The 17,535-nt window shown below is 40.0% G+C and overlaps 1 protein-coding gene across 1 annotated transcript in view; it reads right to left on the bottom strand.

Annotated features, from left to right (window-relative positions):
- Positions 1–808: 808 nt before the first annotated feature.
- Positions 809–17,535, bottom strand: part of SOX5 (SRY-box transcription factor 5) — a 391,244-nt gene continuing 374,517 nt past the window's right edge. The window contains exon 14 of the mRNA XM_088141343.1: positions 809–11,785. Coding sequence (XP_087997469.1) covers positions 11,479–11,785 — 307 coding nt within the window. The 3' untranslated portion in view covers positions 809–11,478. The remainder of the gene's footprint in view (positions 11,786–17,535) is intronic.

The following is a 17,535-nucleotide window of genomic DNA, read 5'->3' as shown; positions in this document are numbered from 1 at the left end:
AAGGCCATATCCATTCTTTATGAATGTATCTTATTGTTACATGGCTATAAATAAGAACTGGACAGTCCTTTGAAAGGACTGTAGAAAAAACAGAATTCTACAACTACAGCTTACTATGCTTAGCTTATATGAATTTGAGTCAGGTATGGCAAGTCTGCACTTCTTGAATCACATGGACTTTGGGCATCTAATTTGCTATTTTTTTTTTCCAGCATAGTTGTGTGTGTGGTGTGTGTACATGCATATGGATGTGGAATCACTGGGATCAGTAGAAAGCTGCACTACATAAGGGAAACCAATGACCTGTAAAGGAAGCTGATCTGATCTGAGACCCCTTCCCCATGAACCCAACATTTTCTGGAGCAACACGTCTGCTCTCTTGTGTTTCTGTATCCTTGGTTGGTGTCTGTCCTGACTTCTATATCATCTCTGAAATCTTGGCCTGGTTCTCCACGCCCACCTTTAGATGGTTGCCCACAGCAGCTCACCTCACCCTGTAGTCAGGCTTGGTTGAGATGTGTGGACTTCAATGCCGGCTGGGGAATTCTGGGAGTTGAAGTCCACACATTTAGAAACTGGTGTGTGCTATGCTGTAATCATCTGATGAAGGCTAGAAATTCCCACTAAACCACAGCTGAAAGGGAAAACAGAATATAGCACTGAGGGAATTTTGGGAGCAGTAATTAGATGGACCAAGGCATGTTTTTACTTTCCCCAAAGCTACTTCTGTATTTCTGTAATAGAATGACACATTTTGGCATGAAGAATTTGGAAACAGAAACACGGTCTATTTAAAGAACACATTTGCTGTTTTTATTGGTGCCTTGCAGGGCAAATAATACTGAAAAAAGGGCAATGAAAAAAAAAAAAAAGAATCAAGCCCCACCCTCCAACAAACCAGGTTTCTAGCAACCCACATCATTTTTTTTAAAGAGTCCATCAACTCTTATCTTTGTTATTTATCATGGTGTGAATGATAACATAAAACCAAAACATGAAAATATACAACTTATATTACACTATGTGTTATGAACAAAATATAAATCTATAACTCTATGTTATATTTACATAATTCTTTTTCTTTTCTTTTATTAAGTTTCAAGTGAGATGGTAGGGTTGCACACACACTTTGTTTTAAGCTCCAAGCATTTGATTGTCTTTTTTTTTCTTCTTTCTTTTTTTCCTGCAATTTTTCTTTTTTCCATTTATAATTATAATAATAATAACAATAATAATAATAATTAATTAAAAAAAGTTTGGAGAGATAAGCGCTTTAGAACCAACAGAGCTATGGAAATACATTCACCCGGATTAACAAGCACTGCCAGTGAGACAGGCTTTCGACCCCCCCAATAATCTTCTTGATGGCTGGTTAAAAAGATATACAGAACAATTCTAGTATACTCTGTATGCCCTGCCGAGCAGGTGATGGTGGTCTCCATTCAGGTTAAGGATGGGAGAGGGGAAAGGGTGTCAACCTTGCAAGCGCATTGTACTCATGTCTAATTCAGAAGAAAGTCCCATTGAGCCCAAGGGGACTTACTCCTAAGTAAGTGCATACTGGACTGAAGTCACAGTCCAGATCTCCCAGCCTCACCTCTTCCTCATTGCTTGACAGTGTTGATTACCCAGAGGGGGGAGAGACATGGTAATTTCTTGAAGAAACTTTCTGTCCCACTCTTAGTTCCCTAATCAGGATGATTACCTCTAACTGAAGACGTTATCTTGCAAAGAAGAAAGGTTGCACCTGCACGCTGTATATATCTGTCCTGTGAGCCCGGCCATTGGCATAGATTGGAATCTTTGAGTTTCCTGCAAAACCTTCAGTGATATGGTCAGACGTTAGAGTGCTCGGTGGCTTGATTCCTGTGTCAGCAATTTATTAACGGGGAAAGGGGGCAAACACCAATTGTTAGACCAAAGGAAAAAGAAATGACAAGATTGTTTTTGTCAATAAGATCATGAAGAAAAAATTCACATACATAAAAATGAACACACACACACACACATTCAGGGCAGGATTATGCAATATTTTTGACTGCGCATATTACATGCCTTACATCTGTGGTGGCCCCAATACAGGTCATGAACACTGCTCTCTAACTTCATATATTTTCCCTTCTAACAGGATATTTAAAAATATCCATGTATTTGGACTTGGTGGGTATTCCCCCTTTAGATGAGTAGGAAGTCCAACTAGGCTCAAAAGGAAATGGCAGGTCAAATCCACCAAGCTTGCTTAGTTGGAAAAGTAACATGACTGAAACTGCATCCATAGAACAGTTGGAACACTGTCATTTTCCAACTATCCAGACTATCCATAGATACATTCAAATGTAGCTTAACTAGTAAATATGGAGACATCTGGAGAAATTCTCAAGATCCCAGGAACATGGGAGGGGAGTTCACACAGAGTCAAGGAAATCTCTTCCCCGCATCCAGAATTTGCCTCTCAAACAGGTAATTTAACCCATTCTGGGGAGCTGGCCAGAAATACACACAGTTCTAATTTCTCACTTCCTTCTGGGTTACGCTACCATTGCATCAATAGGAGGCCTTTTTCTTGCATGTTGATGACAAGAAATCAGATCTACTCTCTTTGATGTCTACAGTTGAAATGCTACAAAGTGGAGGATTTTTTTTTCTTCTCCAGCCCAGATTTTACTGTACTGAAGAAAAATTCAGGGGCCTAATAATACTAGGTTTTCTTTGAGGCAAGTGGTATGAATTCCAAATGGATCGAGAGCTAATATTTCTACTTAAAATCAATGGGATAAATGAGTTGCAAATAACTTGAGCTCCATTGATTTCAAGCATGCATCAGTTTTGCTTTCAATAGTACCACACAGCAGTAAATTATTTAAGTGGATTTCAGCTTAAAATTAAGTAGCAAGACAGGGAAGAAGATTGAACTGTATGGTCATTTTAATATACTGAAGACAAGCTTCAGTAAATGGGTTAGGGTTAGCATTATTTCCTTTTTTTTTTTTTCTTGGACACAGGCTTGGGTGCCTCGAAAAATACTTTCAAGAACAGTAGTCTTTCACAACATGACTATAAAATTAAAATAAACATGGCATTTTTGTATGTGGGGGGAATCTGAAAGCAGAGATTTGGGGCCTCAAAATTATGTTTTTAGTTGATTGCCTTTTGCCCCCAACATTTCCAGATATGAACGTTCAGAAAAATCTAAATACTTATATATAAAATTGATTGATTTAGAAGACTGACCAAGAGTCAGACAGTACATTTGAAAGCACAGTCCAGCCCAAGTTAAGCCTTTCCAACTAATAGATTTTAATAAGGAAATATAAGCATGTTCTCCCAAGAATTCAGGGGTCTTTAATATACTTAATTGGATCTAGATCATCTATAGGAGTTCGTAAAAATATCCAGTTAAAAATGGAAATGGGGAAAAAAAGTCAGACCTGAATTCTGAAACATTATGCAAACTGTAAACTTCAGCAGAAATTGTTGTTGAAATCTCTACGTCAGTCTAGGATTCTAAATGTAATGGCCGGTGGGAAATGTAGATTCTGGGTGTGTAGTGAATCACACATACAACTGATCATGAGGCTAGAATACTGACATTACTAAGCACATTTATGAAAGTGTGGGCATCTTTTAAAAGGGCCAGAAATCCCAAACAAATGAATTTATCAGGTCTTGGATGATTCTTCCAAGCACTGAGATAATGGATTTCTTTACTGACTGGCAGTAAGAATTCAAGTAATCTGCATTTTGTCTTTTAAATAAGCATCCCAATCCAGGATGGGTTATTTAACTTTCAGCTAAAGTTTTAGTGAACTGAGCAGAAGTTCACATAGCTGTATTTCTGTGGATCAGAACAAATTTGGGGAGGTTAGGGTTGTTGGGGTTTTTTTGGCAGAAGAATTCTCCTACTTTTTTCCCCTAACAGCTGTCATTCAGTTTGATGAAAAAGAACTTGGTTTTGAATTTTCTTTCACAGGAGAAGAAAAATTCCATGACATTCTTGGGGGTGGAGGGTGTTGTTCCTGCAGTGATTTTGTTACAAGGTGACCAAAGGGTATTTGGGAATGACCTGTACTCCATTGCGCAATACCACTTCAACAGCCTCTGGCCTCCCACATTAACTCCCAAGGAAAGGAAAAAGAAAGGTACCAGAAAAGAATGCCTCCTGTTGGGCCTTTTCAAAGGGAGCATCTAAGGAGGCCTCTGAGAGAGGAGCAATGAGTAGCAGAACACAACACCAACACCGTGGCCCATACAATATACTAAAAAATGTCACTCGGAGAAGTATAAAAGACATTGCCAAACATCCTGAGAATAAGGCTAAAAATAATTTTCAAAGTTCCTCTTTTGCAAGACAGATTGGTTTTTAAGAAACCGCAAGGCAGGTGTAAGCACATAATTAGATGACAATGAGATACAGAGAAGAAAGAGAGAGAGAGGGAGAGAGAGAGAGAGAGAGAGGGAGAGAGAGAGAAGACACAATTGCAAAAAAACTAACACAGCAATGGTCTCATAAGCTAGTATTACAAGCATCCTCTGTTTAACGAGTTGAGAATTCATTTGAATCCAGGCTTAGTGAATTCACTCATTCAAAAAGGAGGAACTAAACAGTTCACCCTTATTAAACCATGTCTTTAAATAGACACTATTGTCTGGTTGCCATTAATTCTAGGGGATAAGTTTTTGCTAAGAGAAGCTTACAATTGTACTGAGTATAATTATTTTCAACTTTAGAAGACATGTGATGTCAGAGGCTTCCACAGGGACAATAAATGTTCATCTCATTTGGATTATATTACAAAAAAAAAAGGTCTATAAAAGTGTGCTGTAAGAAGGTTAAAGACAATTTTGTTTGTGGAGAAAAAAAAGTAATGAAAAAGGGTCTACTGCAAAAGCCAATCTCTGAAACATTGTCACTGAGAAATCGACCCCCCATCCATGCAATAATGAGAAGATTTGATTACTCAACTAATTAAAGGCTGAAATAATAATTGTTAGCAACCCTTTTGGGATTAATACAGCAGAATGAAGATGTTAAAGTATTTAACGATCCTATTTTGCACATACAAAGCATGAGAAACTTGTATGGGGGGGGGGGAGGCACAGAAAAATGCATTCCATGATGTATTCTATAATAATGCATTGAAGTTAGATGATCTGGTGGTTTGAACTATTGTCTGTCTTACTTCTGCTTTTGTTCAGCAAAACAGCCGTGTAACATCAGAAGACAGATGCCTCACTGCTATGGTCCTGATCCAGCTTAAGTTGGATATGACTAATTACAGATACAGCCCACTGGAGTCAGTGGGTTCTACTATGGAGCAAACATTATTTGATATTGTCACAATTTATCTGTTCCACTGGTGTCTTAACATGCTTAACGTCCCACTGTGCTCCATGGGATTTACAGGTGGTTGACCACAATATAGTACTTTCTGTCATGATAAACTCTAGCTGAATCAAGACCTGAAAAAGTAAACTCCCAATGCCAGCATAATAAACATTTATACAGAGCCAAAGAAGAGGAAATTTTGAAAAGGATCGAGGGGTAGGAATACAGAACAATGCAGTACTTGGGACTCTTTATTTTCACTGAGCACAAATTAACCAAAACTAAATCACTTTAAATTCTCTTGATTGTCTTGGGGAATTTTAACTTCTCCACTGTGGCCAGGATGAGGCTTAATGAATCTTGCCATTCTTGGATTTAAAGAAATCTCTCTACCTGATCAAAGTGATTGTTTTTTGGTTCGGACAAGATCACCATCCCCTCCATGCAGAAACCGTCGTGACACCGTGGTGTGGATCCCTCCTCCTGGTTTACAAACATAGGATCACTCTATTGGGATAGGATGATAGTATTTGAGTGCAAAATAATTTCTAGCTGTAAGGGAATGTTCAATGTTTGTTGCAGCTCTCTGTCTTACTGCTATCACTTTAGAAAATTGGGATGATCAGGTACACTTCTGAGCACAAGAAAGCCTATAAGGTGCTTCCCCAGTTGAAAAAGGGAAAATGTGTTCCATCAAATTCATTAAGATGGATTTTATGCGTTTTTCAGAGACTGGTTCTCATGCCTGCAAGAATTTTCGCATGCTTGCAAACCAGAGGCCTCACTGAGTAGCAATGCATTTCTTTTCCAGCAGGATGATTATGGTGAATTTTTCTCACTTTCTCTCTCTCTTTTTCCTACAACCATAATCACATTAGACTCCTGGTTGTTAAGGCAGGCAGCTCTGGGTCACAGCGTCACAGAGATGTTCTGTTGCGGGAAACCTTTCATAAACTAATATTTCCATTAGTTGGATTCGGCACCATGTGCATACACTAGAACAACAGGTCTCATTTTCACACCCTGGGCTTAAGGTCAGGCTATCATAAATTGGGAATACATAACCCCCAAAACTCTCCGTATGTAGGCTTACTTCTTTTTGAAGCTTCCTTCAATGCAGTTGGGTTACGCAGAAACATCCTTTGAAAGCAAATTTTACAGCAAATTAACTTTCATGATATTGAGCAAGGATCAGTAGGAAATTATATATATAATTTCCTACCAATCCTTGTTCAATATCATGAAAGTGAATTTGCTGTAAAATTTGCTTTCAAAGGAGAAGAGAACTGTGTGGAAATGTCAGTTGGAGAGAGGGTGGTGTCCTTGCATTTGAATTAGTCTGTGAGATGTCTAAAGAGTACAGATAGTCCCCGGGTTAAGAACACCTGGTTTAAGGACGCCCCAGAGTTACGAACGGAGCCTATTGTAGCAACATTCAAGTTAAATTCACAGTGATTCAAGTTAATTACACAATACTACTTATACAGTATTATACAATAATACTGTTCCAGCTTACATACAAATTCGACTTAAGGACAGACCTTGGGAATAGAACTTGTTCTTAAACTGGGGACTACCTGTATGTGAGATCATCCTGTCTGTCTTTACACAAGCTTCTCTCTGCAGCCTCCCTGGCTTCTCCAGCTTTCATTCAGTCCCAAGGGAAGACATTAAAAAGAATTTCCTCCCTTTGGTCTTTTTTAGCTTGGGAGTGTGAATATTCCAAAAAGCTTCTGAATCATAGAAAGAGGTGTAGCAGAAAACCACTTCAATGGTGGTACTCTCCAGCACCTCCAGTAATAAAATAAGCTCCAAAACATCAGCAGGAGAAATTCTCAATTACTTGAAGAACATAATAAAACAGAAATAGAACAAAACTTTTGAGAAATTGCAAGGAGGAACATGGTGCAGTATTCGTTAGGACCACGAACCATTGCAACGGTTCAGTGTTTTGCATCGCAGACATAGCCAAGATTAAATATTCTCATATGTCATCTATTTATGAATTACTTCAACCTTGTATATTTTGATGGAATCTGGAGCTAAAATAAAGTATTAAGGTGGAGCAAAGCTACATCATTAACCCCATCTGCCTGTGCAAAATGGCGGAAGTCAAGGGTCTCAAAGAGTCAGAAATATTTTGCTCAGAAAAATAGGGAACCATCTGGTTGAGGGTTTTTTTTTTCCTTATAGAAAAAGAGAACAAAATGTTCAGTTTTCACATTATACATTTATAATCTATATTGAAAGGCTCAAGAGTATGTTTAATAATCCAAGTGATCAGAGGAAAGTTACGATCAATTTCAAGTCTCTTATAATTCATTCTGGACTTGATGGCCCAGCATTATTTTAATTTCTCTAAAGTGATGAATGGGCCATGGTGAAATTCCAGCTGTTTATTAAATATATATCAAAAGGAGGAAGGGATATATTTGTTTTTAAAATACTTTTAACAGCTGTACTTATTCTTTATGGTAACTGCCAAATCAAAAATAATGTAGAAAAACAGAAATAAATTATGCATAATTTACTAGCTGGAACTGCTGGCCATATTGTTTGCATATTATTATATGCATCTTTACAACATTAATATGAAGAAGCAGTTCAGCTGAAAAAAAATGTGCACAATCATGAAATACAACCATAACAAGACAAAAGAAGACATCACAATTGTGATGCACTTTTCTGAATAGAATCCCGGAACAAGTTGTTTGAAAGAGAGAAACAGGAAACATTTTGCTGAAGGAAGCACTAGAAGTGTGCCAATATGGGGCCAAAGTGGGGGTGGAATCTCACCATAGCTTGAGAAAATCTGTGATGGCCTACATCGATAGGATGCCAGCATTTTCCCCTGTCCAGAAAAGACTGGGCAACCCGTATGACCTAAACCTAAATTCTGCAGTTCTTATGCACAGTGCATAGCAAACTTATTTTCTAATTTCCCACTTACCTATCATTAATTCTATTGATGTTTATTCAGAAATAAGTCACTGTTACTCCTTTACGAAATGGGTTTAGGATGGTAGGTTCAGCCTGCCCTGTGCAACCCCCCCCCATCAATGACTACTTTTAATATTACTCTGCAGCTGTCCTCAACCTCTGAGATCCACTGGGCATTGATTGCATGTACGTATGCAAACATAGCTTTCCAACTAGAAAGGCAGGAGGCTTGTTCCATCTCCTACTTTTTAAAAACAAATGAAGGTTGGGATTCTCAAAAACCTTCTTTGGAACGCTACGTTTTCCCATCATCAGTATACATGCAGAGTTATACTTGCAATAAACCAATTAGAATGGTCTGAAGGAAGGAAAGACAGTTCTGCCACTCCTATCTTCTCTATTTCTATCAGCAGTTTTGTTGATAAGATTGGGCATGGCTGGCCATCAAACTGCTACAGTGCAGGTGGACCTGCTGAGGCCAATGTCTTTCCATTTAGTTGATTTTATTTTGACTCACACACTAATCTTGGGGGGAGGGGAGAGAATAAGGGGACACTAAACCCACTTATTTCAAAGTTCTTTCCATCTTCATCCCAACAGAGAGCCTTACACAAGTCCAGGGAACATGCAACAGACTCTGGTAGCAGATTGTGTTTCATTCATTCCAATGTACCCCCAAAATTAGGATTATGCACACCAAATCTCCTCTAACATTGGAATGAATGAGGTAGTATTAGGGGCAGTTAGTAGGGCCTTTGAGCAGGAGGTACACCTCAACAGAGGAATCAGTGTCTGAAATGCAAATGCTTAGACTTGGTTGGTTTGTGAATCAAATTATTCTGGCTAGTAGAACTTCCCTGAAACCCCAAAAACAGTTCTCAGTGACATGGGGGTATCTCCTAGCACTTCTATTCAAAGCCCTACTTCATGCCATGGGAAACAAGTCTAAAGCTTCAGCTTCTGCACTCATAGCAACATGTGTAAAGCAAGAAGAAGTCAGACACATTGGGTGAATCACTCACATGCTCCATGTGATTCTCCACGAATGACACAACATGTTATTGGTGTGACAGTAAGATGTAGACTCAGCTCCCATCATATAAAAGATGTAACTGTGGGTCTGAAAATGTGGACAGAAGGCTTTGGCCAATCCTTTTCTTTTCATTCCAGTGACCTTATTAGGAAGCCGGTTCTTCCTCTTTTTTCCTCTGTAAAAATCTATGTTTCTATACCTAGCTACTTGTGGGGTAAGTTATGATGGCATACAGACTCAAACATTTTGTGAATACAATCCAGTTATTCATTTTCCATCTCACAATTGTCTATTTTTTTTCCTTATTAGTACCATTGACACACAATACATGCACATACACCCACACATACACAAATCCAAATATATCTTCATTGATTCACCTGAGAATGGCTCCTACAGTTTCCATTACAGTTCATTAAAAAAAAAGGAACAATAACTAACCTTATCAGCTGCTGGCAATGGACTTCTTCAAGGGATTGTCTAAGACACAATATTGCCCTAATTTAAGACTGAAGACAATATGAAAGAAAGAAAATCAAGACAACCAATGAGAAAAGAAAACATGAAATGGAAATCATTTCTCACATTAGTACAGATTTGGCACTTGGTCTGGTGTGCAATTGGTGGAAGGGTGAAAGTAGTACTTGCCTAGAAAGGAAGGCTGGTTGTTTGGTTGGTTGTTTGGGGTGGCTACAACAGAGATATAGATCATGTCTAACTGCAGCCCATATAGCAGAATTTGCTCAGTTAATGCTCATCAGGGCTGAGCAGAGATGAAAGTGGGAAGAGGCCATGGGAATCTTCCTAGGAGATCCTGATCTGAGACCTGATGACTGAAAGGATTCTTCTAAAGATTTGGATAGAACAATAAGAAAGGACAGATATATAGTCAACGGATTGGATTTTGGATGGTTAATTTATGTCTTTCTCTTTGAAAAGACCATAACTGAGTGCTGGACCATAAACTTTATTTGCAAAAGGGCTGTCATTCAGAATTTTGGAGGGGTTGAGAACCCACTGTCTGCTAGACCAAGATGCACAGGTCCAGATGAGGACTGGGCAACCTTTATTCTGTCAAGAGCTACATTTCCTCAGGAGTAATCAGCTAGGGCCACACAGCTGGCAACAGGTGGGGTCAGGGCTCAAAGTGGGCACTATTCACTTTTTCTGATACCTTCTTGTCTTCTCATGGAGAGAGCTCTAGGGAAGGGTCAGGTCACTGATTTCAGGAGCTTTGAAGGTAGATTGAGGGCCCATTCCTGTTCTAAAAGGATGAGTGGCCTGACCTGGCATAAGGTGTGTTCATAAGATCAAAGGTCTGGGCTGTAAATGATATAAGTAATGCAAAAGTTTATTGCATCCTGCACAGTATCCCATTGGCACTGGTATAAGACACCAAAGGTTCTGAGCAGATCCTAAATATTCAATCTCCAGCATCTTGATTCTCCTACATCCTTAGGATCCTTAGGATCTCTTCCCTGCTGCTAAGCAACCATGACTCATCCAACCTGGCTTGGTCCCCGCATTCCAGCCAGATGCATAACATGCTTTCAAGTCTCATTCTGGAAAGGTGGGGAAGAAAAGGTGGTGGAAAAATAGAGGAGGGGGGAAGGAATTAAAAGAATTGTATCATTTCTTCCCCCCCTTCATCAGATGCATTATCTCTCCCAACCCCACCCCAAAATCTTAATTTTTCTTTAAATTGTACACAAAACAACAGAACACATTCACAAGCCACTTGTTGGCACTGTGTACCTGAGTGAGAATTTTCTAGAACATTATAGAACAAATAGCCATAAAGTTTATTTGAAAAAAAAATAATAAAAGGTCGAACGGGTAAGACTTCAGTGCTTGGGTATAGCAGCTGAATTACTGGCATTATGTTACCCATAGCTTATTTTTGTCCTTTTTTTCTTTGTCATCATTGACTTCCTTGATAGGGTTTCTTCCTCTGAGCCTTTGTCTTTTTTTTTAGAATTTCTTCCTTGCTTTTCCAAAGTTTTCAATGCAGGCTGATATCTCGTGATCAGCTGATGTCCCAACTAGTTAAGACTAAAGAGTTTTAAGTAACAGTCAGTGTATGAGGATTAAGTTCATGTGCTTGGCCACTGGGTAAGAAACCAGACGGGGCTCTCCGCTAAAGTCCTCCAAGGTCAAAACCAAGAATGGGAACCCCTTATCAGTTGGCTTGTCCTGCAATGTGGTTTTCACTATCACTGCCGTAGTCCACGTCGGGGTCATCGTCTTCATCCTCATCATCTTCGTACATTTCACCATTGATGTCCTCGGCCTGGATCTCCTCTTTGACATGGGAAGTCTCCTCACTTTTGATACCATAAGTGCTCTGGATAACGGGCATCCCAGGCTCTGGGCTACTAGATACACTTGAATGCTCTGAGGGAAGATGTGGGGAGGGCATTCCTGTCATGGCAATTGCTCCCGGGTAGACGACACCAGCTGTCGCAATAGGAATCTGTGCTTGCTGTCTGTGGGTGGTAAAGGAAAACAAGCATGAAAAGTAGTTGAATATGGAGAAGGTTGTGCTCTTCTAAGTGGTTCTTCTCTTTCCCATGTTTTGGAGTAGAGGTGGAACTTCTTCAGATGTTGCCGGAGTACAATTCCCAACAGCTCCACTTAGCATGGCCAAGTGGAGCTGAAAGAGGCCAGATTTATTTATTTATTTAGAGAAATAAATAGATTTGTAGTTCAGCAACATCTGGAGAGCCACATGTTCTCCATCTCTGACTTATTTACTTACATACTCATTCATTCGATCATTCAATCAATCTGTATGGCTGCCCCATCAACATGCAACTCATTTTGGGATCATAACTGACTGCTCCCCCTTTACCCCATGTAGCATAATAAGATGTCAAATCCCCAATAACTGCTTGTGGAAACAGAATGAAGGGAAAAAAGATACTGTGCAGTCAAATGATTGGAGACTCAGATCCCCACATATGGTGGGAACTCTCTGTTCAGCGACACTGTAGCCATCTTGCAAGGACACAGCCACGATGTACAAGAGAATCATACTCTAAAAGCTTTGCAGAGACACTCTTATAATACCATAATGAAAACGTGCAGGAGGAAAGCATTGGAGACATGGTGGAAGACAAGGCCACACCGTTGGGCTTCTATATCACAGATTTAGCACTTCGGTTCTTATAGCTGTTTATTCAAAAATGCCACTGAAGGGAAAGGATAAGACTGAAGTTGCATTGTTAATTTTACTGGGGCTGATGACCTCTCTCTTTCTCTCTTTCCATGCGTGCGTGTTTTAGTTAGCTTTGCAAACAGGGACAGGGGTTTAGTTAGCAGCTCCTTGATCATAACAGTTTGATTTTTTAGTTAGCAGCTCCTTGATCATAGCAGTTGAGAGCCCAGAAGAAAACAGCTAATCACTTGAATAAACCTATGGTGAATCACTTCGTTCAAATCGCTGCAGTCAGTCTGATTTGTTAATAAAGGCCATTGATCCAGCAAGTATTTTAAATAACAGAAAATCTCTAAACACAAAACCAGACACTTTGAGAGCACATGGCTCCAACCTGGTGGATAGTCTTGGTCCTCTGATTTGAACTTAAAATATTCTCTTCTAAAACATTCTATACCTTCCACGTTTATTCTTATTTGAGGAAATAAGAAAAAGAAAGAAAGAAAGCCATATCTATCTGTTAGAAATCACAGTAACATCAGAATAACATCCCGTACCTCATGAGATCGTTGCACAAATGACATAACGGTGACATCACTTGTCCCCATTTGCAGATAACCTTGACAGAAGCTAAAATGCTTGGCTTTTAAGCTCCCCCTCTCCCATTTGTTAATCACACCTACACACATGTAAACATACACATCTAAATACACACATGAATATTTCTCAGTTGTGACGGCATGAGCCATCCCATCGGGTCCAACGCCTGATTACAGGAGAATCTCTCTGGGGCACAGGAGACTCCTATTTTATCTTTCTCAGGACCAAACTAGAGAAGCATATTCACTTCACATATTTTGTTATGTAAAGAGCAGCACTGTGGAACACTTTACAACTGTGCAGACGGAGACAGAAAATTGAACCTTTTCTCCCCATACTGGGGACCTGATGAACAATGGCCACTCCAAGTCTAATTATATCAATTTCTAACTGCAGAGCTTATTAGAGACCCTGAAGAAACCACAGTGGGCCAGGCCTATAACTAGCCTGAAAGTTTAGTGGGACACCTAAAAAAAGTGGATGGCATTTTTAAAGGAAACTTGTAGTGATTAGTCTTTGTTATAAAATATTTAGGGAAGCAGAGAAAATTTCTCTCCCCCTCCTTCCCAGCTACAGGCATATACCAGACTAGATATCTCCAGGATCTAACTCACTTATTTATTCATTAATCAAATTTGTAAGGCCGCCCATCTCACAGAAGATCGACTCTGGGCGGCTTATAACAATCCAGTAAAAACAACACATACATAAGCAATCAGTATAAATACATATAAAGTAGTTTCATTTCTCTTTCTCTCTTGCAGAAAAATGTCACCCAAGCTTCTGTAGTACATGCAGTATGTATTTATCTATTTGTCATGTTAATAAATGTCCACCTTATCACGATTTTGGAGAGCATGTAAGTTGAAAACAATATTCAATACAGTAAATAACCAGGTTCTGTGCTGTGAAGGGCTTTATGGGTTAAAACCAACACCTTGAATTGCAGTTTACTGGTAACCAGTGCAGTTTAGTGGTAACCAGTGCAGCTTGTGTGGCAGAGGTGTCACATGAAAATCCTGAGATACACTCATAACTGCCTGCAGTGCCACATTATGGACCAGCTACCACTTCTGAGTGGGTTTCAAGGGCAGCCCCATGTACAATGTATTGCAATAGTCCATATGTGAGGTAATTAAGGTGTAATGGATATGAGAAGGGTTTCCTGGTCCAGTAATGAAGATGAATCTGGCCAAAACCCCTCCCCAGCCATAGCTGCCACCAGCTCTTCAAGCAAAAGCTGAATGTTGAGAAGGATCCTAAATTGCACATTAGCTGTGTCCAGCAGCAGTGCTACACCATTTGGAACTAAAGGTGGAAACTCCATGGAATTGGAAGACTCAGAAATATACAGCCATTCAGTTGTGTCAGGGTTAAGCTTAAGCCTGTTCCTCCCCATACTGACCCTAACAGCCTTCAGGCACAGGAACAAGATCTTGACACCATCAATTGGCTGGCACAAGTTGAGACATACAACTAGGTATCATCAGTATATTGGTGATGACCTCACCCAGAGGTTTCATGTGGAGGTTAAACAGAAGGGATAGTGTGTCAAGCCCTGTGGCACCCCACAAATCAAGGGCTTTAGGCTTGACGTCTTCCCCACCCCATTAGCACCAACCAGGACCAGCCATGAAGAAAAGAGAACCACCACAACACTGGGCCTCCCACTGTCAATCCACACAGACAGTCCAGAACTATACTATCATCAGTGGATAAAAAACCACTGAGAAATCAAGAAGAACACCACCTCTTTCATAGTTCTGTCACAGGTCATCTGGGAAATCAGGCTTATCCCAACTCCTCCATCTCAGGGAGACATTCTGACCAATTCTATGTTTCAATGCTGAGGCAGAAATGAAGAAAGTGTGCCCAGGACCATATGTGGTTTGCCAATATCCCTTTCATGGCCCCCAGAGCCCAAAGTGTGTAGAGCCAATTACATAGCGGGAAGTTAAGCTATGAGAACACCTCTTTGACCTCTTTAAGTTGCACAACCCAATAGAGCCTACAGACCTTGGGAGTGTGGCTCTTAGCACAGTGTGTAAAGCTTGTTGTGGCCCTCAAGCTGGTGGAAGTTGCACATCCTTGATTTCACAGAACAGGCTTAACGAGTTATGGAACCACTCTAGCTGTAACTTTCCAAGGCAACATAAGCCTCTGTTTAAAAGCTCTCCTTTTCATATGCTGAAAGCTGGGAGAAATGTGCCAGTAGAATGGAAGACTGAGTCATCTTCGCCTTCTGTATTCTCTCCTTGAATTCTGGAATTCCAGCTATATTTCCATTCTGAGGAGTTCCAGGGTCCCTTCAAACCTATGAGACTGAGCACTTATTTTCTTTTTTGCTGATGAACTAATTCCCCTGTGACAATATTGTGTTGAACATGCTTCACATCATAATACCCTCAAAGGTCTGTCCATCTGGAAGGAGAAGCCTCACCGCAAGAGAGAAGAGAAAAATCTTTAGAGAGCAGCAGATTTGACTGAGAGTAAAGCCATACACTGGCCCATTCGGCTGAGCATACAATCAGCTTCTGACTGATCCTGGAAAGCTCTGGGGGCCGTATTGGCTCTCGGTTCCTCACCACATGTCCAAATATCTTGCTTTTTGTCAGCCGAAAGGTGGCTGTTGTTTGTGTATTATTCTAAGACAAACAGAGATATCTGGGGAATAAGGGATGGATTGTCAGTTATCCCCTTCCTTTCACTGAAACAGAGATGCAGAGCATTGGCCATCTGTTGCAAAAGCACAGCCTTCTTGGATCAGGATCATTAGATGAACATTGTTGTTCCTTCTTGATATCTAAGGCAGAGGTACCTCTTTTCTCTTCTGTCTGAGGACCAGATTTGGCTGTTGAGGGACAGACCCATGGCCACATTTCAAAAAGTAGGTGGGGCCAGGATGAGAACTGACTTTGATTTCATTTCATTGAGACCCAATCAAATAAATATAGTAAATATAATTATATCACAGGTATAAAAATAATTCTCCCCTTCTGTCTCGTGACATTAGAATCCAGTGGCAGGAACTTGGGGTGGGCACCAGTGGTTGCTGGTGACCGCAGATTCCTGGAATCTCAATTTGTATAACTACATCCTATGGGATGATGAGAAGTTAATGGCTGTTCAAAGATAATCAGGTAGGAGAAGATTAACCTGGCTAAGAGAAAGGAAGGTTTTCTTTTCCTTTACTGCAACTTCTCCATTACGGTAATCCATTGCTGATTGGATTGGAGAATATACCTTATTGAAGGATTCCCCACAAACACCAAGCAGCAAATAAAATAAAAATAAACAAACAAATAAAATCCCTGTATATAGAAAGCTATCAGATTAAATTGAATTTTATACATACAGAAGGTGGTTCATCTAGCCCAGTGTTGTCCAAACTTGGACACTTTAAGATGAGTGGACTTCAACTCCCAGAATCCCCCAGCCAGCCAGACGAACCCTATTAATTCAGCTTTACCATCTCTGAGAACTAGACCTGAATATCCTTGAAATCAAAAGCAAAGTGAAATCGACTAGATAATTGTATTTTAAAGGCCCCCATCCAGTCTTGAAAATATTTCTTTGGAATAAAAATAAATTGTGAGAAAGAAATTTTGGACTCCAAAATGACTCTGCTAATGTAGAACAAAACTGATTTTTGAGAACCCACCCATTTCTATTGTGGAAAGTAGCAGTGCTATTTTACTCACACATCCCAATTTCATCAGATTAGGATCTCAACCATATAGCCTCATCCTATGCAGAGTGCAACCTGCTAGTGCTTGTTTAAAATCATTGCCTTCCAAGTGCTCCTAACATAACCACTGATTCCACAGCCATAATTGCACAATTTGACAAATGTTTCAGAAAAGCTTAAATCGGCTTCCGCTAGATAAAGACCTTATACAGCATACTGCTTTCTATAACCGCAAAGACATACTACTTTTTGGCAGACTCAATAAGGAAGTTGAATAACATTTTAAATCTTGCAAGATGTTTTTTTCCCCTCTTCTAACATTGTCAAGCATCAGTGTCGGCAAGATAAGTGGAATTTTGGAGGCTTTGTTGTCTCCTATTCTTTCTCCAAAAGGTCCTCCCCCCCTCTCTCTTTAATCTCCTGATGCCAAGGTTTGGCTGGGATCCCTGTGTTTGATTCAGTGCATACCAGTGGGATCATTGGACTTGCCAACACCACAGGGTTAAGCAGCTCAGATTTCTGGGCTGAGCTGCTTATTATTACAACACACACTGTAGCTGTTTAGAAAAACTGCCTTGTGACACTTAGCAGTCACTGGACAAATTCATCTCCGCTCATCATTACTGACATCCATTAACCAAACTCAAAACAGCCAGCTATCGTTCCAAACACATTGGGCATGGTCCAGCTGTGGGTAAACACTTTGAAATATCTTTGATTTCAACAGGAGAGATTTAAACCTCTACTTAATCCTCAGATGGGGGGAAAAAAATCAATGGGACTGAAATGTG

The sequence above is a fragment of the Python bivittatus genome, unplaced genomic scaffold (assembly GCF_059951505.1).
Source record: "Python bivittatus isolate LINGU-HERP-01145 unplaced genomic scaffold, Pbiv_v1 ctg000330_np1212, whole genome shotgun sequence".
Taxonomy (NCBI): Eukaryota; Metazoa; Chordata; class Lepidosauria; order Squamata; family Pythonidae; genus Python; species Python bivittatus.
Note: the sequence above shows the minus strand (reverse complement) of the source record. Positions and strands in the feature narration are given on the sequence as shown.